The sequence below is a fragment of the Megalops cyprinoides genome, chromosome 22 (assembly GCF_013368585.1).
Source record: "Megalops cyprinoides isolate fMegCyp1 chromosome 22, fMegCyp1.pri, whole genome shotgun sequence".
NCBI classification, from domain to species: domain Eukaryota; kingdom Metazoa; phylum Chordata; class Actinopteri; order Elopiformes; family Megalopidae; genus Megalops; species Megalops cyprinoides.
The window spans coordinates 12,350,977-12,373,018 of record NC_050604.1 but is presented as its reverse complement, the minus strand read 5'-3'; the positions used below and the strand labels follow the sequence as shown (position 1 = coordinate 12,373,018).

The window sequence follows — 22,042 nt, the reverse complement described above, 5'->3', positions numbered from 1 at the left end:
GTGTAGGCACGGAGCGCCAAGTGCCACTAAATCACAGCCTGCGTTTACCAAGGCTGTATAACTGCAGTGCAGGCTGCTGTGCTCTCTGTCTGTTTCCTTTTCTGTGAAAGCGTTGCTCGTTTCTCACGCGGCGAGTTACTGTTGTTGGCTGCCATGTCATCCGTAGTGTGAATGTACTAGATTGCTGACATTTTGTTCTGCGGTTTAATTTTTTCCTGCAGGTGGCAATAATTGAAGAATTAGTAGTCGGCTATGAAACATCTTTAAATATCTGCCGAATGTTCAATCAAAATGGTAAGCGCTCTTTAAAATGCTGACCCAAAAAAATGATACTCTTTCATGAAGGCTATGCTTATAATGCAGTGAAACCACTGTGAGAGGGAAATTATTTTCCTTACAAATGAACAAAACCTTAACAATTCATTTGATGAGCGGCTAAATTTAAGTCAGGTAGAATGCAGTTTGTTGAAGCTTTCACAACCCCTCTTAGCACCGTTGGCATATATAGATACGTCAGGTGGGAATACGAGGTGGAAGTTGTCTTTAGACGTTTTGCTGAAACCAAATGCGGTGGATTGTGGGAGGTGACGTGTGTGGTCGACTCCCTGCAGATGACGGTAAAGAGGAGCCGCCCACCACCCTCCTGTGGGTGCAGTACTTCCTGGCGCAGCACTATGACCAGATCGGGCAGCAGACCCTCGCCCTCGAGTACATCAACTCAGCCATCGAGAGCACGCCCACCCTCATCGAGCTGTTCCTCATCAAAGCCAAAATCTACAAGGTACCTGCCGGCGGGGGGAGGCTTAGTGTTAATGCACAAAGCACCAAGAGTCACCGAGGACATAACAGGCATTATTGAGTCAGGTTATTTAGGACTATTGGCCTAAACCTTTTTCCTGGGGTTCTTATCCCAAGTACTTCTTGGCTTTTTCCAGGTTCGTAATAATTTCAAGACCTCTAATTAGATGTATATTAAATATGAAGAATAAATGAAACTGCCAGTCATTTCTCAGAGAACAGTTCTAGATGCAGTTCTAGTCTTTATTGCCCCTCATTTCTACATATGAAACCTGTGCCTTGCCATTGTCACTTGAGAAGGATGATATATCTCCATGGTGACTCTCTCCTTCCTTTTGTAGCACGCGGGGAACATCAAGGAGGCGGCGCGGTGGATGGACGAGGCCCAGGCGCTGGACACGGCCGACCGCTTCATCAACTCCAAGTGCGCCAAGTACATGCTGAAGGCCGGCATGGTGAAGGAGGCCGAGGACATGTGCTCCAAGTTCACACGGGTGAGACGGAGGGACAGGGGTCTCGCCCGGCCTCTCCTGGCCTCCGTGGTCAGACGTGGGCTTCACGGGCAGCATTGTTAGGGCTCTTTGGTGTGTGGGTAGAAGTGATGGGAGACTTTGGATGGACTGGGTGCGTTTTCCCTGGTAATAGTCCTTATCATGCGAGAGGCTTGGCATTTACCTGAAGAATGATCAATACGTTTGCCTCGTTATTTTTAAACCTGTGTGTTATTGGAGCTTGGAGTTATGTCAAGGGAATATAGGGTTCCTGTCTGAGAAAATTAAATTTGGAGAAAGTGTTCAGGGCCTGGCATGGACCATATGAAAGGCCTCCGCAAGGCAGATTTATAGATGGGTGACAGGATTCTGATATTTATGCATTGTAATGGTACAATACTTAATTGTGCGATAATTAATGCATTCTTCTCAGGAATGTTATGAATGTCATGCTCCCCCTGGTATATAAAATAATATTGGCATAACTCCTGTATAGTATTGTACATTTTATATGTGGAGCTTTTTCAAACAACGACTGCATGTGATATCAAAAAAGGAATGGAATCAGTTAATATACACGCCTTTTTAATATACACGCCTCAGTTAATATAAAGCCTTTTTGATGCGAGAACGAACATGAAAGTGTTTTTTAAAGCAGAGCTGTGCTTTAGCTTACGCTGGCAAATACAGCATTGATCACGTGTCAGAGTCACGCCCCTGATGCCCTGAGGGGCAGCCAGTGTCTGATCCCAGGCCGAGTGCCACAGGCAGCTGCTCTAGCACAGGGGGGTGTGTGTGTGTGTGTGTGTGTGTGTGTGTGTGTGTGTGTGTGTGTGTGTGTGTGTGTGTGTGTGTGTGTGTGTGTGAGGGGTGAGCGAAGCGTGTCCGAGGCCCCTCTGACGCGCCCGTCTCTGTGCAGGAGGGGGCGTCGGCGGTGGAGAACCTGAACGAGATGCAGTGCATGTGGTTCCAGACCGAGTGCGCGCTGGCCTACAAGTCCATGCACAAGTACGGGGAGGCGCTGAAGAAGTGCCACGAAATCGAGAGGGTAAGTCCCCCCCGCCGGCGAAATCTAGCATGAGCTCCGTACCTGTCCCTCCCAGTGTGCCTGACCCGTTGCGCACGGCCCCTGTCCCACAGCATTTTGTGGAGATCACGGACGACCAGTTCGACTTCCACACGTACTGCATGCGTAAGATGACGCTGCGCTCGTACGTGGACCTGCTGAAGCTGGAGGACGTGCTGCGCATGCACCCCTTCTACTACAAGGCGTCCCGGACGGCCATCGAGATTTACCTCGCCCTGCACGACAACCCGCTGACCAATGAGAACAAGGAGCTGGAGGCGGACACAGGTGAGCAAGCGCGTCCCTCATCTACCATCTACACACCAATGGTGCACGACCGTGCTAAAAAGAGCGCTAAGCTATCTGTGATAACACTATCCAGAAGCTGTGGAGAAAGACATGTTGGTTCAGAGGTCACTGGCAATCTCTAATGTAAGTCCTGTGTGAATTTGATTTGACTTGTTTTTGCAGACTTCCACAGCTGGTCGTCCTGTATAAAAATTTGCTGGGTTTGGCCAAGTTTGCCTACTGTAATTCTGATACTGTGGACAAACACATCAGTGAATGCAAAATGTGCCAAAGTGTTTGCAATATTTTTCTTCAATTACATTAAAATTTGTTAATTATACCCCTTAACTCAAAGACATTGTGACAGTCTCAAATAGGTTTCAAGAGAGCAACTCTTAGTATATGTTAATGTGCAAGTTTTGTTTGACAGCCGAAGAGTTTTATCATGAGTTTTTGTTGCATCAGCTGGTTCCTCTGGGGTTTGTCACTACGCCTAAGACTCTTATTAGGGAAACGCGCTAAACCGCCTGTGCCTCCGCAGCGAACCTGTCGGACAAAGAGCTGAAGAAGCTGAGGAACAAGCAGCGGCGAGCGCAGAAGAAGGCCCAGCTGGAGGAGGAGAAGAAGAACGCCGAGAAGGAGAAGCAGCTCAAGAACCAGAAGAAGAAGAAGGAGGACGACGACGAGGAGATCGGCGGGCCCAAGGAGGAGCTCATCCCGGAGAAGCTCGCCAAGGTGGGCGGGGAGGGCGGCGGGCCGCGGAGGAGCGTGCGGGCGGCCTGCGCTCGCAGAGGGCGAGAGAGAGCGAGAGAAACATAGATGAGCAGACGGCAGAATGTGGGGCGCTCAGTGTCTTTTCTCCCGTGTCTGTTTTTCTGAACAGGTAGAAAATCCACTGGAAGAAGCGGTTAAGTTCTTGACTCCCTTGAAAAACCTAGTGAAAAATAAGATAGACACTCATCTCCTGGCATTTGAGATCTACTTTAGAAAAGGTAAGCAGGGGACATGTTTGGTCAAAGTAGAAATGTAAAGAAGAAAGGGCAGGGTAAAGTGGCGTACACTGTCTCAGGATCAGATAACTTGTGGAAGAACCTAGAAGGTTAAGCTTGCTTAAAATCATTTGACATGGATATCTGTAAATACTGAGAGTGAAATTCAGGGAAATCCAGGGAAAATGGTTTATTTGGATGTTGTTTTGGATGTGCCTCAGAAGGCTAATTTGCCTCAGAAACCTGTAAAACCTGTAAAAAAACAAAAACAAAAAATAAAACTGAGAGAGTTTTGTTCTCTCACAGTACCACCCTTGATGCCGTTTTAACACAAATTCACATTTGCCTTGCAGAGAAGTTCCTGCTGATGTTGCAGTCAGTGAAGAGGGCCTTCTCCATCGACCCAGACCATCCCTGGCTCCACCAGTGTTTAGTGCGTTTCTTCAAAGCAGGTGAGCCGCGCTTTTGGGCCATGTGACCCTCTTACGTGTGCAGAATATTCAGGCATGCTCACACACGGAATGGCAGTCACCTCGTCTTTCTGCTCTCCGCCATGTGTGAGCAGCAGATTTTTGGTTTAAGGCAGAAGGAGTCACAGAAGGCAGCTTAGATTCCAAATATGGTTTTCTATTCTGGGCTGCGCGGACAGAGCTGGATGTGCCACCTCTTAATTGTATGCATGCAGCTCTTTGAGTTTTTATGGAAAGCAGCAATTTTTTTTTTTTTTTTTTTTTTTGGACATGGGTTTATTTCGGACAAGGCAAGAGATCCACAAGAAATTGCATTATACGGATATTAATCTAATCTTTCATTATTGGAAAATACAAGCAAACGACTGACACCATGAAGCAGATTTTTGGGTAAGATAAGTGAATCGCCGTGGTAGTGGTTCCTGCTGTTCTGGGTACCACACAAAGATGTGTCACACATTGCACACTGACACACTGCTGAAATGAGCGGCAGCTTCAGGAATGTGCCCTTGAGCAGAACGCAGAATCGAAGTTACTCCCTTACGTCAGTTTGAGTGACTGAAGACGAGCGTTGGTTTTCTGTTCGCAGTGTCCGAGAGCAAAGACCTGCCCGAGGCCGTGCGCACGGTGCTCCAGCAGGAAATGGCCCGGCTCTTCGGAGAGAGCGACGCCAAGAGCTTCAACGAGGCCTTCCTCCGCAAGCACTCCAGCTCCATCCCGCACAGAGTAGCAGGTGAGAGTACCAGGAGCTGCACCTCATTCCATCAGGAGTCGGTTTGGGACGTCCGCTTTCCGAGCTAACCTTGACCCTCCCCCCCACCCCCTTTTCTCTCTCCCAGCTGCCAGAATGATGTACTACCTGGATCCATCCACAGAGAAGAAGGCTGTGGAGCTGGCCACTGCACTGGATGAGTCCCTCAACAACAGGAGCATTCAGGTAGATCAGTGCTCCATTTTGTTCAGTTGTTACCTGCGAAGCTCTGTTCAACATCCTCGTTAACGCTGATCCCAGTTCTTAGCAAGTGAGCTCATGCCCTATGTGCACACCCACTGTGAACTGAGATCAGTGTTGCCGAATGCAGCTCAAAGCTGAAGTCAAAGCTCAACGCTGTGGGTGGTCTTATGAAAAAAAGTATAACCCGGGCAAAGAACATGGTTTGGGCAGGTGACTGAATATGTTTGCAAGATCCAGCTAAATACTTTCACAGGGGATCCTTAGAGTTACTGTAAGATAAATGGCAGGTATTTTACAGAGCACTGCCCTAGTTGTTCTCTGGTATCTTGTTCACACGCCCCGTCCATGGCGAGTTTGACCCAGAATGCTCTGTTTTTGCCAGATCTGCACGGAGGTGCTGGAGAGCCTCCGCGACGGCAGCCTGGGCGACGGGCAGCAGACGGCGGAGGCGTACCGCGCGGACTGCCACAAGCTCTTCCCCTACACGCTGGCCTTCATGCCGCCGGGCTACGAGGAGAACATGAAGATCGCCGTCAACGGCGACGTGTCCGCCGAGCCCGAGGAGCTGGCCAATGACATGTGATGGAGCAGGGGTGGTGGTGGTGGTGGGGGGGAGGAGGAGGAGGGACTCGGGAAGCCCGTCGCCATTCCGGAAAAACACCGTCGCCAAGGCTCTTGGCCACGCCCCCCGCAGGTCTTCTGTGACCCGGACTGAATTACGATGGCATTGTATTTGAGGAGAGAGCGAAAAAAAGAAAAGAGAATAAAAATGGCCATTTTACGTTTTTTAATCTTGCTGACGACTACTCTCTAACTGAAAATAAACAGTAAACAAACAAAAAAATAAATAAAAAAAACACGTGAGTCTGGAGACAATGAACAGCAATGGGTTTATTCTGATGGAGGTGCGGAAGCAGATCTGTTAAACGTCAACCACATTCTGTCTACTTCCCATGTTTTTAAAGTAATTTATAAAGAAATTAAAATATGAAATTATTATAATAAAAAATAATAGAGGCTGCAACACACAGCAGGGAGGGGGTGGGCCAGATGTGTGCCAAAAACCACTCCGTTAATTTCAAAAAAAAAAAAAGAGAGAAGGGGATTCTGGGAAGGGGTTAGCGCTGTTCAGCACTTGGTTCGTACTCTGAGCACAAGCTGGCGAGCGCCGTGGTGGGGCGTCATGCCCAGCCCGTCCGGCAGGCTGTCCAGTAGTAGAACTCCACAAACGGCCATCGAGAGCAACGGAAGACTTTCCCACAGAGACGGGGGTCAAAGGTCACAGGGAGTGCAGTATGAATGGCAAATGCGTCGGTTTGCTTTTTGTTTTTTTGTTTTTTTTTCCCCTCCGAATGGTTTGCAATGTGAAAGTTGAAACGGTGGTGTATGATAAAAATCAGCATCTTTGTGAAAAATGTTTGTCTTTTCAGTAAGGCAGTACATTACGGTTTCCTTTGTCTCTTTGTCAGAACTTGAACGAGATGAGTTTTTTTTTTTTTTTTTTAAATCCAATGTAATAGTCATGATATGATATATTAGTTTCTAAAATAAAGCAGGCATTTGTCAATCATACTGGATCCTGAGTACTGACCTGCCCCACCCACACAGTCACATAGCAGAGGTCATAGGATGGATCCATACTGCTCAGGAGGCGAACTTCATTTTTTTTTCCTGGTGGATTATGATTTTTTACGGTCAAAGAGGAACAGCCGGTGAGGATAAGATTGATGTGCAGACTGCCCTCTCTAGATAACTGCAGTACTGGATCCGCATACTCACCCAGCGATACCTCTAAGTCTTCACACGCCAAGGTGGGTCTTTTGGTTTTTCTTTTTTTTTTTTTGGTTTTGTAATACTTTAAGCCCTGTCTTTCTAAACAGGAAAAAATAATTTCTCATTCTGCGTTTCAGGACAAGCCCCAGACTTTGTACATTTTCAGAATGGTGGGGGCAATTAATATATATATATATACATACATACATATATATACATTTTTTCCCCCAGAACCAGATCAGCTTCTTCCTTCTTTTCAGTTGTAATGTTACTACTACCCTTGTTGTCAAACACATAAAGAGGTACCAAATATACAATGCAATAAACTGTTTTGAAAAAGTACTCTGTATTCTGGTTGTGCTTCAGCGGTGAGCGGTAGTGAAAGGCAGATCGATGATGTGATTGACTGGTCGAGGGTAAACGAGGAGAGCAGCTCGGGCCCGTGAGCCGCACTGGGCGGGGGTGTAAACTGAAAGGGGGGGGGTCTTACCCCAGCGTGTGGCCATGTTAGCGACTTGGACATTGACACTAATCTGAAACCAGCATGGTTTAGAGCAATGGTTCATATGCTATACTCTTGTCTGTAGAAAGCGTGTGTGGTTGGGGAATTGCTAGACAAATGGGACCTGAACTACGTGGCTGTTCATGAGGACTTTGGTATAAGTGTGTGTGAAAGCGATGTAGCAATATTATGTGTAAAAGTGCTAAACATTTCTTCAGCTATGTTATGTGGTCCAATAATATATACTATAATTTACAAGTGCCCTGCCAAACAAAGAGTTTGAAAACCGTTCGTTCAAAACCACCAGAGGTCTTTCAGTCCCCACGATCTGCTGAGAAATTTGCACACCTGTTTGTTACAGATATGTGGGGTGAATATGTATACCCTGACAGTGAAGTACTTAACATATATTGTGTCTCTAGGAAAACTCGGTTGTAATTCTTTGGAGTTGCCAAGTGTTTTGGTCACTTGTATGCACAATTTCACAGTTATCCCACAGAAAGCATTTACTACGGTAATGGCATTACCACTAGAGGCACTAAAGAGCAAAAGGCCAGTGAGGAGTTGCAACCAATAGCTCTGTTCTTTTTTTTGTTTTTTCTTCATATACTTTTTCCAGATAATTCCACTTGGTGGCACAGTTGAACCTTAAAGACAGACGTGTTTTTTTCAGGAGGTAGCTGACCTGCTGCTTTGAAGGTAATGGAAATGGATTTGGCAAAATGCATTGGTTCTCCTAATCTCATCTTTCAATTGTTCAAAATCAACAGCAAAATAATGGAGAACTGCAGCTTGAGGTAAAAGGAGTTATAAACTGCCTTTCAGAGAGACAAGCAGGGGAAGAGGAGGACTCGCCAGTTTTCACAAACTGCTACTTTTTCACTACGCTATTTATACTACCACTGATGTTTGCAATACACATTTCCCTGGAAACCTAAAGCTTTTGTTATTAAAGAGCGACACCGAGTATCTTAGTATGGTCATGCTGCTGAACGACTGCCCATAGTGAGCAGGTCACTGAGGTCATTGCCCGGTCCCCCAGGAGACTGACCTGCTGACTGTCATCCCTGAGTGTACCATCTGGCACAGCTGAGAGCCCAGACACCGGGGGCCCTGTCAGTCACACATGCAGACTTAACTGGGACATGAGCTGGAGTGCGCACAAATCCTCGCGTAACCTCACTTCACATGCAATACTGTGCTGTAAAACACTAGTTCTGTTCCTTGTTCTTCTGTTTTCCCAGTATGTACAGTTTATAGCCGCTTAAATACATAGTACAGTATCCTTTTCATTTGGTGTCCCACTTCCACCTCTTCCACCTTCTCTGGCATTGATTTTCAGCCGCCTTAATCAAAGAAAGGTGAGCTTCAGAAGACCTGAAAGAGATTCTCTTATGGGCTACTTACTGACTGCAGTATATTGCATTACAGTGTTATGAACTAATAAACTTTTTTTTATAAACTGAAAAAATGAGGCTAAAATGGACAGTTTTAAGCATCATTGAAAAGCATTTCTGGTTCCCTGCTGGCCCTGTTGAAAGAAGGGGAGGCGTCCTGGACTCAACAACGGGGAACAACAGATGGATGCTGGGATCTCCTCCTAGTAAAACGCAGCGCGATGCTCACAGACTCCTATTGTCAGGCCCAGCTTCACTGAGGACGGGTGATGTTGTAACATACAAACACTGCCATTCATACAAAGCCATATCCAATCAGCTGCAGCTGCTACAATATACCATGAACATGGGCATAATGACCATTGAGAGTCCCAAGTAGTGCTAATTTCATGACTTGCATAAGAGCTAATTGATTTTTCATTGTCATTTGAAGCGTGGATGAGCCATTTAGACAGTAAGGGATGTGAGTTCGCATTCCACGTGGAGAGATGCAAAGTATTTCGATTGCAGTGGTAAAGGCATCGCTCTGAGTTGAATAACCTTTGAGGACACATGTCGCAATTAAAGGTAAATTTCATGGTGACACTTGGAGATACTTTTTTTTCCAGAGAATGTTATTAATGTTAAAATTGTAAGTGTACATCTTATGAATAGATTTACAGGATTCACAGTGGAAGCAAAGACTCCAGAATGAGTGTTCAAGACAAGACGTGATATACAATCTAGACAAATAGGCAAAATGACGAGCACTGACAGACTGACTGGCTTGTTCTGACCATTAAACATGTCTTGTTTTCATGTATGTAACAGGAGTAGCTTTGGATATGACTGCAAATTGACCATATAAACCTGTAGTATCTTTCCCTGGTCTTGGAGGACCACAGACAAGACAGCTTCAGAGCTGCTTCTCAGCCAGCTGCCGATTTACCCTCAGAATAGAGGAATTCTCTTCTAATCACCAACTCCAGTAAAACAATAGAACTGGAACAAAACCTGCAAAACTGGGGACCCCCAGTGGACATCAGAGAAATAATTCAGCATGATGTCCCAAGTAAACAAAACTGCATTCAAAAATGAACAGATGGTCCTGGTAGCTTAGCAGCTTAGGTCGATCTGATTGCATATTTTAAATAAAAGCCAATACACCAGAATAATGGACACCACAAAATGAGAAATGAAACATAATGTCAAGGCTAAAAATCCGCAAATCCCACACCAGCCTATCAAGTTTCTCCACCTTTTTTTACCACTTTTCTTTAAAGTTGAAATGTAATAATGTTAATAATTTCACTGTGGAATTCACTGTGTGGTGCTGTAGCGTAACGTAATTGTGATTGGCCCCAGTGCAAGTATTTTTTCTTGCCCCAACCCACCCCAAGCACAAGCGCATGCTGTGATATCGTTGAATGGTTACTTTGAAGACTGCGTGAAACAATCAATGCGCGGGAGGGCCCACCTACAATAGTACAGCAGCAAAAAATTGCCTTGCTACATGGGCAGCTGACAGCTTCTGGGCCCCAGTCGATATTTACGCCAGTGGCGTGGTGCTTCTTCTCTCTCAGATATAAACTGGCAGGCAAGTGGTTCTTCTGAGGTGGGCGGTGTGCCAGTAAATTCTCATTGCAGCCTGTCAAAGTTTAATGAAATACTGTGATCCTGTGTGCGAATGAATTTAGCAATTAAAATGACTTTTTTATTAAGATGTCAAGCTAAATTATTAAAAGGCAAAATGTACACACATTACACAAAAATTAGAGTGCACAGAATAAAGGAATATATCTATTAAGTTGAAATATGTATTTGGGAACGCTGGAGATGGGGTTCATATTTTGTAGCAATGCTGCAATGTGAGGCCCCAATGAAATAAAAGTGGTCCAAAAATCCAAAAACAGACCTCAGCCAACAGACCCTAATGCCAGACAGGGGCCCTGGCAACTGCCATTGAGGTGGAGAGATCCTGGATCAGTAAGCACCATGGTGGGGTGTGCAGTCTGGTGGGGACGAAGTGCAGGACTTGCTGCAGTCAATTGGTACCTTTATATGGGGCTCCACTGTGCCCCAGGTCAGAGCTGAAGCCTCAGGGCCTGAGATAGGTAGCACGCAAGAGGACACACTGAAGAACCTTGGTCTTCTTTTTATACTTTACATGCTTTCTCCACCGGCTGAAAAATTCAAGTCCTATAACGATGCATTAAATATGAGTCTCCTAAGATTAACTGAAGCACTCTGAGCATGCTTTGACTGAGGGGTTATTGTTCAACAGTTTTACTTTTTGGGTAGTGAGTAATTTATGCTCAGCACTGAAAAATACAGGCTCAAAGGGCACAAAACACGAAATAACCCAAGGTCTCCACTTTCACAGTGTTCTGTCCTTTATCTTCTCTCTTACTGTATCTGTTTTCAGATAAGTATGGTTGCATGTGTCATGCTTACCCGTGTCACTGTTGCATCGTTACATACAAAGTGGTATGAACAGTTTATGGGTGAGATCTGTGCAGGTATGGGATATTCCTTCTCTCAGGTCCTAACCGCTCTCACTGAATGAATGACTCTCTCTCTGTGGCCGATTTCAGAGGACCTTATTAGCATTGTAAATCAATGAATCTAACTGACGTTGGATGGCTTCCATCAAAACCCACATGGGGAAAAAAACAACGGCTGAGAACAGGAACATTTCAATCACTTTGTGTCAAATGAGTTAACTGTGATACTGAACAGGTCAGAGGATTGCTATGTCCATCTTTTGGCCTGCATTAAACTGTCAATCAGCTTGCATTTGGTAGAGTGCTCTTTACAAGCAAATTGGCACAGGGCAATTATGTGTACAATTCCTTAAGGAATTACTTAAAAAACCCCAAGTGAGCCTAAATGGGGAAAAGGTGAACAATACTTCCTAACCCCCTTTTCATTGAGGAGTGCTTTTAAGTATTAGATTTATAATGGCTCTGGCTGTATGCTTGTATCTTACATTCAGCTTGTTGCTCTATCTCCAATGTGTTATTTGCTACTCTGTATCTGCATCCATGCTTGTGCTACTCTTGACGTTGGGTGTCTTCCCTTGACAGACATGTAGGTCACTCTGGGTAAGAGTGTCTACAGTATACATAAATATGAAGAATAGTAAACGGTAAACGGGAGCTTTTCAGCTCCCTATTGCTCCAGCATCATCTGTCACATTTGTTCTGTGTTGAATAAATGGATACTTGGTCCTGGATTGTTTCCAAAAGGCCACTTCATCAGCAACAATAAATACTCCATGGCAGCTGTTGACTTCATTACCTAAAGGGGTTTAGCAGAAGTCAAAGCATTTTTTGCCGGTTTGGATGATTCGGAGGTAATGATGTTGAGTTAATATAGAAAAAAACACTTGCTTAAATTAATTACTTCAAGTTACAGTATGGAAGAAGTGTTAGATTGTTTCTGGCTTTACGTAAATTCAAAAGAAAATGGAGTCCTTTTCATCTCATGGTAAAACAGAAGCATCTCCCTCCATTGCCCCCCTTGTGTGAGGCATGCATTCACCAGGGTGGAAATTTGTGTTTGATGAGCCGAAGACAAATTTCCACCCTGGTGGACAATAAAAATATATTCTGTTCTATTCTATTCTATTCATCACAGGAATGCAGTACCAAAACCTCTGACACAGAGAGGTTGTTTCAAACTTGCCAGAGAAAACCAAATATGCGTAATTCATTTTTTGAACCACTAGAGAAAACCTGACCCCTCTGAGTAAAGTCACAATATTGATCACTATGAGATCAGCAGTGAAATATATCTTGCCAATTCTGCAGCACAAGTATGCAGTCATTCATGCAGCAAAATGACTCAGAACTACACAGCAGCTGATAGGTCACTGGAACAACGAAGTCTGATACAGACCGGATAGACTGGACATCAGATAATGATGTCTTCCAGCGCTTGGGTACAGACCTATAGAACAGAGAACTGACTATTTTATAATTTTCCTCAATTTGTTTCTCCACTGTTTGGCATGACCACCAAGCATTCAGATTAAAATCATCATCTTTTGTGTGTTTGTTCTGACTGAATATGAATGTGACAGTGTTGTCTTGAAATAGTTTAAAGTTTAAACCAATTAAACCGTTCGTGGCAAAACCCAGGCTTTAAGGTTCAGCCTGCAGTCAAAATGAGCACCCTATTTAGAACCATCAACAAATTACAGCATCTGATCTCTGGAGATGTGGGATGTGGGTGGGCATCCAAAATCAATCACCCTGTTTTTTTTTCCTGACATTTAACTTCTGAAATGAGTTTTTACACTATTGTAAAATGTCATCCATGACAGAACCATGGTAAATTTAATTCTTATGAAGAAGACCAAAGACATCTGAGTCATCTGCAAATTTCAGCATATGCCTGTTTTCTTACTGGCTTCTACAACTGTCTGTGTCCAGGATTTCAGGAAGAGGTGAAAGCACACACTCTTGAGGAGATCCTGTGGGTGAGGAAAGCTCTGTTTACCTGTACCCTCTACGCTCTGTTTATTAAAAAATCAATAATTCATCTTATCATATTAACATCAAAGTCAAAATTTACGACTCTTTCTGTTAGTCTTTCTGTTAAAATATGGGGTGTTAGGGCAGATGAAAAGTCCACAAATAAAAGCCAAGCATGTGTTTTACAGCCCTTGAGGTACTTATAAAAAATTAAATGGTGTCATTGTGGTGTCCTCTACCGCTCTTTTCGCACTGTAAGCAATACTGAAGTGGATCAAGAAGATCTTGGATTTTGTGGAGTAGCATTTTCTTTATCAGTTTTTTTTTTTTTAAAGATTTCATAACTTAAGAAGTCAGAGGAACTGGCCTAAATCATTCAGAAGCTTGGAGTGTTATTTCTATAGGGATGACTTGGATCCTGCTTCCACAGTTTTGGCACATTCTGCTGGCTAAGGGAAATGTCATAGCGGATTAATCTCAGTTGATTAGCACATGACCTACACAAATGGCCAATAATATTAATTGGCCCAAGACTCTTCCTGGCTTTGATGCATTGAAAGGTCTTTATAATACTGTATTGATTAAAAATACTTATGTCCACTGCCTGCAACTAGCGGCTTTGCTCCTGAACTCCTTTAATGAAGTGATGAACATCAAGTCTACTGAAGAATTCATGGCCAGCTTTCTGTCATTTTTGCTATCAGCAATTACAACCTGACAGTTGCCTTTACATTGCTAGCCATTTTTCATGTCATCCCAGGAAGAACTTAGGCTACTCAATGAGCTCCCTTTCTATTTCTCCTGGTCTCTGCCTCCTCTTCCTGTTTCTTGCTCAATACCCTTCATTATTCTGCCGTATTCTTAAATATCCAAACACCTCAAGCCTCCCACATTGAGCAGGAGACTCACATATTAGGGCTAAATGCCTCATGTGATGACAGTGTCATGCTCTTCAAAATGGAGTTTTCTTTTTTTGTTCTTTCCTAATTAATGTTTATCACCATGCTAGGGATGGAATGCAACACAAGAATGCAATGTATCCACCCCCTGCAACAACTCCTTTCAAATCTCACACTGTACACTTTGCTTGCCAGAGATCCCTATATATCCTGTGCTGGGTATCTGTGGCAAAGGTACAGCAGACAGCAGGTTCTCAGATGACCCATCCAAGTCAGGCTGCTACACATTGAACACTGCAATCTGAAAAATCTGTTTCATGGACCCCCTTGGTTTAACCATAATAAACCACTTTGGTTTGGTTTAACCTTTTTGGACGTCCTGTGCTTAAAAGTAACATCCCCCTTAACAAATGTGATTTTAAGGTAGACTGACTTCTATATTCTACAACAGTCGCCTACACGCAGTATTCGTGACGTTATCTTTAAAATGTTGTGACGCTTGTTCTCGTCCATCCCAGCTCCTAAGTGTGGATGGGCTTAAAGTCCTTTAATGGAGAGTATCAAATAAAAACACAAACCCCAACACACACGGGTGAGTATGGGTAGTATTTATCATCGTGTCAAGCTCGCAGTCACCACTTACTCAATCTTTTACGGATGTTTGTGCGGCATCCGCCATGATGACGGTCCCAGAAGCTGCGTGCGCACTCCTCCCAGAATGGCTTTCTCCCGAGACATCGATCCAGAGGAATTAGCTAACGCTCCATCCAAAGCTGGAGTTAGCAGCTAGCAGGAATGTCTCCGCGATAGACAGCCAGCTAGCCTAGCTGCCGTATCTACTGTAGGCAATAGCAATGAGTTTGCATATCTGATCTAGGTTAGCGAAGTCAGGAAAAAAGTTGTTCAACATTATAGATTCGACGCAAATAACCATTTTGACCAGTTTAATCCGGGCTGTGCTGGCTGGTTGTTTTAATTTCCTGGCTAGCACTAGCTAACTGTTTAGTTAGTTAGTTAGTTGTAGACGTCCAGACCTTATCCCTTAGCAGAAATGGAGTCATCTCTTGAACTGACCACCTCTCTGTCCGGGACGTCTCTGCCACCGCTGCGGTCCCGAATTTTTAAAATAATCGTTATAGGAGACTCAGGGGTGGGCAAGACGTGCCTGACCTACAGATTCTGTGCGGGAAAGTTTCCCGACAAAACCGAGGCTACCATCGGGGTGGACTTTCGGGAGAAAGTTATCGACATCGACGGCGAGAAGATCAAGGTAAATAATTTAGCCAGCTGACCTGGCTAAGATAGCTTTGCTAACTTTTCTCTCGTTATCATCATTTGGCAGCAACATAGCCAGTTGGCTAGTTAGCCTGCTCGCTGACAATGTATATTTAAGGAACCTGTGTCTTGTTAACCTTATCCAGATAACTTTCTAATTGGTTATCAGATCAGTTAGTTTGCTAATTAGCTAGCTTGCAGGCTATATCGTGACGTGTAGCTAGCTGATTAGCTAGTGTGCTAATGTTTACTAAATCATGACATGTGTACATCGCGACCTAGTGATAGCTGGTTCTGGGCTGGTGAGGTAGCTAGTTAGCTAGGATTTCTAGTTTCGTGGATATTGCCACGTTCTGCAGATTGCCAATGAGGCCGTCATTGTCTTCCTAATCAATACAGCCCGAAACCAGACAATTCTTCAGACAACAGTGACAAGCATCGGGGAGTTTCCTATTGTTGGGCGTCTCATAGCAAATGTCATGTTTCAGCAGGACCCCAGGCTAGCTAGACCCTAGAACTAAGTACACGAAGTACACGAAGAATCTAACTACCTAGCTGGTGTGTCTGACATGTATGAAATTTGTATATTTTCTTGTAGGACCCTTTTGTAAACAGAGCTAATGAATAAAGCACAAAGTCTTATGTGAAATGCAAGCAGCTAACTAGCAATCGTAATATACTAGTTAGCAACAGTAACTAGATAACTCCATCTACATAATTAGCCACATACAGGCTACCTAGCAATTTGTGTGCAGCACCTAACGGTAGGTACCTGGCTAATAACTTAACGAGAGTTACTGCGTCGCCCAGCATATTCTTATGGGTGTACAAACAGCTAATTGTTATCTGCATTCATGCCAATGTAACTACGAACAGAGGCAGAGACTTTTAGCTAAGTTGTTAGCGATTTTGGGGGCGAGAATACATTAGAGGACAAATGGTTACCTTACTGTATGCAACCATTAAAGACTAAAGATTAAATTAGTCTGATTTGAGAGTGCTGGGCCTGTTTTGTGTTAGCTGTGGAATTTCCACTGTAAACCAAGTCAGTTCTTTTTAAACGCCTTAGCCAGCTGCAGTAGCAATCCGTAGTATAGTGTAATGTAACCTTACCTAAAGCTGACATACCCAGCATCGCTCGCTGATACGATACCTTCAGTCCTTCATCCAGTTGACATGAGCTCTTGTCTGACTGACACGTCTCCGAAGCTTAAAAGGGCCTAAGTGCATGCATATCACCGAGAATCTCAGTCACCAGCGGCATTGCCACTATGCTTTACAAAAATCCCCAAGCGGCGTGGCATCCATTTGCTCAGCAAAGCTACATTGGCTACATTATGTTATATTTTCCTAATAGTAATAATTTATGACAGCTTTAGTAATATCCAGGCACTTCTTGATCACCCTCACTGCCTTGGATGGAAAGCCCTGTGTCACGTTTTTGTATTTATGAATTTTATTACCATTTTCAGGTTTAAGGTGTGTGCATTTTGTATGTTGTGTATGTTGTATGTGTGTCAACAGGCATGAGGAACTACAGCAGAAAACCGGCCTCTAAGGTTAACCTATGTTTAAGAAAAAGCAGTTCATCCACAGATTTGACCGAGAGGTCTGATTTAGGCCTGCAGTCTAAAGAGCACACACACCCCCACCTCACTCTCTAAAGTAGCCCTAGTACTCCGTATGAGACCTGATAACTGAAGTAACACACTGAAAATGCTAGCACCCCGAACGCAGCACAACTTTACCGTTCACGAGCAGGGGATCCATACCTTCAAGGTGTCCTGCAACAGTGTGTGCCAGTGGTTTCAGATCAGGGAGTCAGTTAAAACTTTGTGGCAAACTTGATAGGATAAACTTGTTCCTGCTCAGGGCAGCATCATCACCGGGCCTAGAGCAGAATTTTAGACGGCACTTAGCACATCTGCAGGCTGCCTGCTCCCCAGCGGTGTTATTCTGGGATTGTGCACAAAATGCTAATGCGTATCAAATATCTGATTAATGGAGTGGCTTCCGCCGGAGGCTATCAGCTTCTCTGTAAGTCTCTTCGATGCCCCCCTCGGCTTTATTCCAAACAAATCGTAAAGAACCCTGATCGCAGAAGTAACAGTGAGGATAGCTGTTAGCAACATGTAATCTCTCTTTCCTAAATGAAAGCTCGATGTTTGAGTATTGCTTGTTCAATGTTACCAGTGGTAGCAGTATTGTTATAGTTTGTGCTGTCAAATTCAAACTGGTATAAGCTATTCAGATTTAGGAGCATGAAATTTGTTTAAGGAAGCAGGTAGTCCTTTTATATTTATTTCTTGCACTCCGCGGGGCTGTCCAAGGTAATGAAATGATTTGACACAAAGGCTGTTTTGGCAAGTTAGATAAACACAGAATTACATTAAGTGACTGAATCACAGACCAGCTTTGTATTATGCAAGCTGCAGAATTGGCGTAACTAAACGCATTATGTGTCCAGCTACACTCTTGTTTGAGGTAGCGGTCACATTATTCACATTTATTTTCATATTTGCTCAACAAAGATAGTCTGTTTGACCATGCCGAACAGTTCCATGCTTATTTTCGCCTTTCTTATTTCCAAGCCTGCAGGACTTGAGGCACATGAATGAGTTGACACTGAGTATGTTCTTCCTCTTTCTCCTCTTCCTCATTTTATAGTAGTGCCAGTAGTGACGTGCTTCACTAGTGTCATAGTTTTTTTTTATTACTTTTTTACCTGTTAGCCATGCTTTTTAGCATATAGGGTACATCAAGCAGTAGCGTAGATGAGAATAGATTCTTCAAACGTCTGGCTACAAGCCCAGCTCTTTACCTGCTACTCTCTTTTTTACTTTCAGTCCAGGAAGAGCCCAAAAACTGAACGCGGCGCTGTAGCAAAGGAGTTAGTTTCCTGTCTGGAACACAATGTCAGGTCTGCCCTGTCACTCCTAAACAAGTAGTTCGGTTCACGTACACCTCATTTGCATCTCCTTCTGCGGCGCTCTTGGCGTTTGCTGCTTAGAGCTGCGTGTTTATTATGCATCTGGAACACAGTGCTTCGTGTTGTTCTAAACAAAGCCAGGCTGTGGAAAGCGAATGAGTAGCATTCTTCATATGTCTGGCTGAACCCCGGTGAGCTCCCAGCACAGTACAGGCTACGGTCTAGTGATAAGAATGAGTTAACAACCTGTAGACGTTTAAAAGCCACCACTTGCTTTATTGTTGTTCCGAGTGTAAAACCGATAAAAAAGATTCGTGCTGAACAGGAGATTAAAACACTCTCTAAAACTATGTCACTATGAATCAGAATATCTCAGTATAAATCCCTGAGGAAAAGGTTAGTAGTTGAAGTGGTGCAAAGCACAGGCCCTCACATCTTCAGATTGTTTAACTGTATATATTCACAACTAGTTATACTCCATTGTAAGGACACTAACCTTGAATACCATAGTGTGGTTATAAGTTAGTACTCTAATTGCGAAAACAGTGCAAGTGCTAAATAGCTATTTAGTGTGCTTTAAGTAAATCAAACCAAGATAAAGGCAGAATATTCATGTGGAAACTGCTGGCTTGTCGAGCGACTTGTTTGTAAATTGAGGATGAGCACTAAGGGGATGCTTGTGTAAACGCTTCACTGGCTCCTCCCGAAAGGAAAGGAGACAAGAAGAAGCAGGCGTGATCAAAGGGGAGAGCTGGCGCCTTCCAGCATCGCAGAGCGGGCTCCCTGTTTGTTTGTGAAAGCAGAGTTTTCTCGCCGCCATTTGCATCCTTGGTGCCCTAGCGCCCTGCCTGTGCTCCGCAGAGCCGTAAGCCCACCCCGCGTACCGTTCCGCGGATTGTCTTTCTCAGCGCTGCTATTTCTGGACCGAGTGCTGGAGGTGCTTGTGGAAGACGCCTGTTAGGAGTTGCAGTGGAGGATCCCGGGGAAGCAGAGTACAGGGCGCCGCGATCGCCTGATATTACTGCCCCTCGTTTATGTATCCGCTTCCCACACACACACACTCAGAGCCGGACCGGCGATTCAGATGGCAAATAGTGTGACCAATTCTCTGCAGCCGGGCTGTGACTAATACTCTGTTTGTGATCTCTCTCTCTCTCTCTCTCTCTCTCTGTCTTGTTTCTGTGTGGGTGTGGTCGCTGTGTGTTTGGTGTGGCCTCTCACTGTTGTTTCTTTGTGTGTGTGTGTGTGTGTGTGTGTTTATCTGTGTGTCTGTATTTGTATGTGTATGGTATATGTTTGTACGGTGTGTGTGTGTGTGTGTGTGTGTGTATGTACGGTGTGTATGGTGTGTGTATGTATGTACTTGAATGTGTGTATGTGTATATATGGGGTCTGTGTTTATGTACGGTGTGTATGGTGTGCGTATGTATGTGCTTGGATGTGTGTGTATGGGTATGTATGGGGTGTGTGTGTGTGTGTGTGTGTGTGTGTGTGTGTGTGTGTGTCCGTGTCCGTACACACGGTGCTGTTCCCTCCGCAGGTGCAGCTGTGGGACACCGCGGGTCAGGAGCGCTTCCGCAAGAGCATGGTGCAGCACTACTACCGGAACGTCCACGCCGTGGTGTTCGTGTACGACGTGACCAACGGCGCCAGCTTCCGCGGCCTGCCGGCGTGGATCGAGGAGTGCCGGCAGCACTCTCTGGGCCAGGAGGTGCCGCGTATCCTGGTGGGCAACAAGTGCGACCTGCGCCACGCTGTGCAGGTCGGCACCGACGTGGCGCAGAAATTCGCCGACTCCCACAGCATGCCGCTCTTCGAGACGTCGGCCAAGAACCCCAACGACAACGACCACGTGGAGGCCATCTTCATGACGGTGGCCCACAAGCTGAAGAGCCAGAAACCGCTGGTGCTCAGCCAGCCCCCGGGGCCCGACAGCACCGTGCCCGTGAGGAAGAGGGAGGAGGAGGAGGAGAGGGGAGCCTGGGGCTGCAGCTGCTGAGGCACCCGAGAGGGCCCCTCACCCTGTGGAGCAGGGCGCCTCTGCCACCTTTAAGTACTCCTTTCTGTTTCTAGTGTTTTTCTTTTCAGAAAAGCGGTAAGGTTCTGCGTTAGCTGACCTGGGGTTCGGGGGGCCGAGGGTCCCAGAGAGGTTGAGTGGGGTTGGCTGGCAGAACAGGTCGGTTTGAGAAGACTGCAAAAAGTGTTTATTTCAGTGCTCCCTACAGAAGGGTTGCCATGGATATTGTGTCCCAGGAGTGGGTGGAGTCCAGGTGAATCCAGGTGAGGTCATCCAGTAACCCGGCTGCTCAGCAGAGCAACGGCTCCAGTCCATCCTCTGTATTTACACTGTCAGCGCGTCGTCATATCCGTCATCTGTGGAACATACGGGCATGCCAAAAACCATCAGCACAGCAGTGGAAAAGGCAACAATGTGCTAGATGGTATATTACAGTATTTATCAACATAACCTCCTCCGTGGTCGTTCTTGCATTTTTAAGTGAGATTTTGAGGAAATAATTAACAACCACAACAAAAGCAGGTGAAAGAGTCTTGTGCAGCATGACTCACTGGTCTCCCGGTTGTGGCCGGTGACGGTCTTGTGATAGCAAACAGTCATTTGACTGCATGCTGTAGTTCTGCCTCCGCTTATTTAAGCAATGAATTCCGCATCGTCACCGGGTCACACTAAGCCGGTGAAAGTGGAGCAGGTTTCCAGGCCAGCAGGGAAACTCCAAGCTTTTTACATATCATCTGTCAGAGCTTCTGCAACACCAGGCCAGTGTGAGTGTTTTCACCCTGGAGGGCAATGGAGGAATGGGGGGGGGGGGGGGGGTCTCGGGGGTGAAAGTTGAAAGCAAAAAGAGGATTTCTGGAGGTTTCCAGAAACTGCCATCACCACACCCGCTTAGGCTGTGAACGGCAGCATTTTTCCCAGTGAGACCTAATACAGTTCACAGCAAATCAAATGCTTATTCTCTGGTCTGTGTGTTGAATGTAAGGTGGGAAGTTTAAATTTGTGTGTGTATGTGGGGGGGGGGTGTCTAATATTGACATTTATTCCTTCTCTGGTGTCATCTTCCCTGTGTCTTAAATAATGTCTTAATATTGTATACCCTGCTGCCTGCCAGTGTACAGATGTAGGAATATTAAGTATATGCTCTGAAGCTGCAGTAACGTCAAGATACTGGAGTATAATGCACCCAAACTTTACTGTAAAATAGGCCTTTCATCCTGTTCTGACCAACTAGATGCGTTTCCTACATTCTCAACAGTCCAATCACAGCAGGTCCTGTGGTAACATGGTGATGATACTGTTGCGTGTGGCCAAAGGTTGGGGAATTTGTAGCTTGTAACATTGTTTGCTTGAATTGATCCTGAAATCAGATCCTCTTGGCTTGAGGTACTTACAGCAAACTACCTATCAGACTGTGCCTATGCAGGGTGCCATTTTGTGAACTGTGCCATGTTAAGCCAAGCAACAGATGTGTCAAATAGTGTTTTCATGGAAAAATGGTCAGTTCAACCGTTTATGCCTCCCCATGTCAGGTCAGATTCAGCTTTTAGTAGGACACAGCCAGTAACTGACATTTACAGTAAACACGTGCTGGTTCATGTTTCTAAAAAGCGGTATGAAATAATCTGTTCCAAGAAAATGAAAAGACCATAAGAACAGACATGTATGCATTCGAAGGAAGTAATACACTCGGTTTTTATGAAAAGTACATCAACAGTTGCTTTCGGTTTCGCTTTTTT

The 22,042-nt window shown here is 44.9% G+C and overlaps 2 protein-coding genes across 2 annotated transcripts in view; both read left to right on the top strand.

Annotated features, from left to right (window-relative positions):
* naa15b (N-alpha-acetyltransferase 15, NatA auxiliary subunit b) overlaps positions 1-7,096 on the top strand; it is a 28,800-nt gene extending 21,704 nt beyond the window's left edge. Inside the window, exons 10-20 of the mRNA XM_036516440.1 lie at positions 222-294; positions 612-781; positions 1,140-1,292; positions 2,209-2,337; positions 2,430-2,643; positions 3,185-3,378; positions 3,527-3,635; positions 3,986-4,084; positions 4,692-4,835; positions 4,942-5,039; positions 5,440-7,096. Of these exons, the coding sequence (XP_036372333.1) occupies positions 222-294; positions 612-781; positions 1,140-1,292; positions 2,209-2,337; positions 2,430-2,643; positions 3,185-3,378; positions 3,527-3,635; positions 3,986-4,084; positions 4,692-4,835; positions 4,942-5,039; positions 5,440-5,640 (1,584 nt within the window). The 3' untranslated portion in view covers positions 5,641-7,096. The remainder of the gene's footprint in view (positions 1-221; positions 295-611; positions 782-1,139; positions 1,293-2,208; positions 2,338-2,429; positions 2,644-3,184; positions 3,379-3,526; positions 3,636-3,985; positions 4,085-4,691; positions 4,836-4,941; positions 5,040-5,439) is intronic.
* Positions 7,097-14,587: 7,491 nt separating this feature from the next.
* rab33ba (RAB33B, member RAS oncogene family a) lies at positions 14,588-21,104 on the top strand. Its single transcript, XM_036516441.1, has 2 exons — positions 14,588-15,355; positions 19,830-21,104. Exons 1-2 carry the CDS (start codon positions 15,137-15,139, stop codon positions 20,286-20,288), a joined length of 678 nt encoding a protein of 225 aa, XP_036372334.1. The 5' UTR covers positions 14,588-15,136; the 3' UTR covers positions 20,289-21,104.
* The last annotated feature ends 938 nt before the right edge of the window (positions 21,105-22,042 follow it).

Bases quoted from the DNA above. Each gene is read 5' to 3' on its own strand.
- rab33ba (XM_036516441.1), top strand. From the start codon at position 15,137: ATGGAGTCATCTCTTGAACTGACCACCTCTCTGTCCGGGACGTCTCTG. The intron at 15,356-19,829 runs GTAAATAATTTA...TTCCCTCCGCAG, and splicing joins TCGACGGCGAGAAGATCAAG to GTGCAGCTGTGGGACACCGC.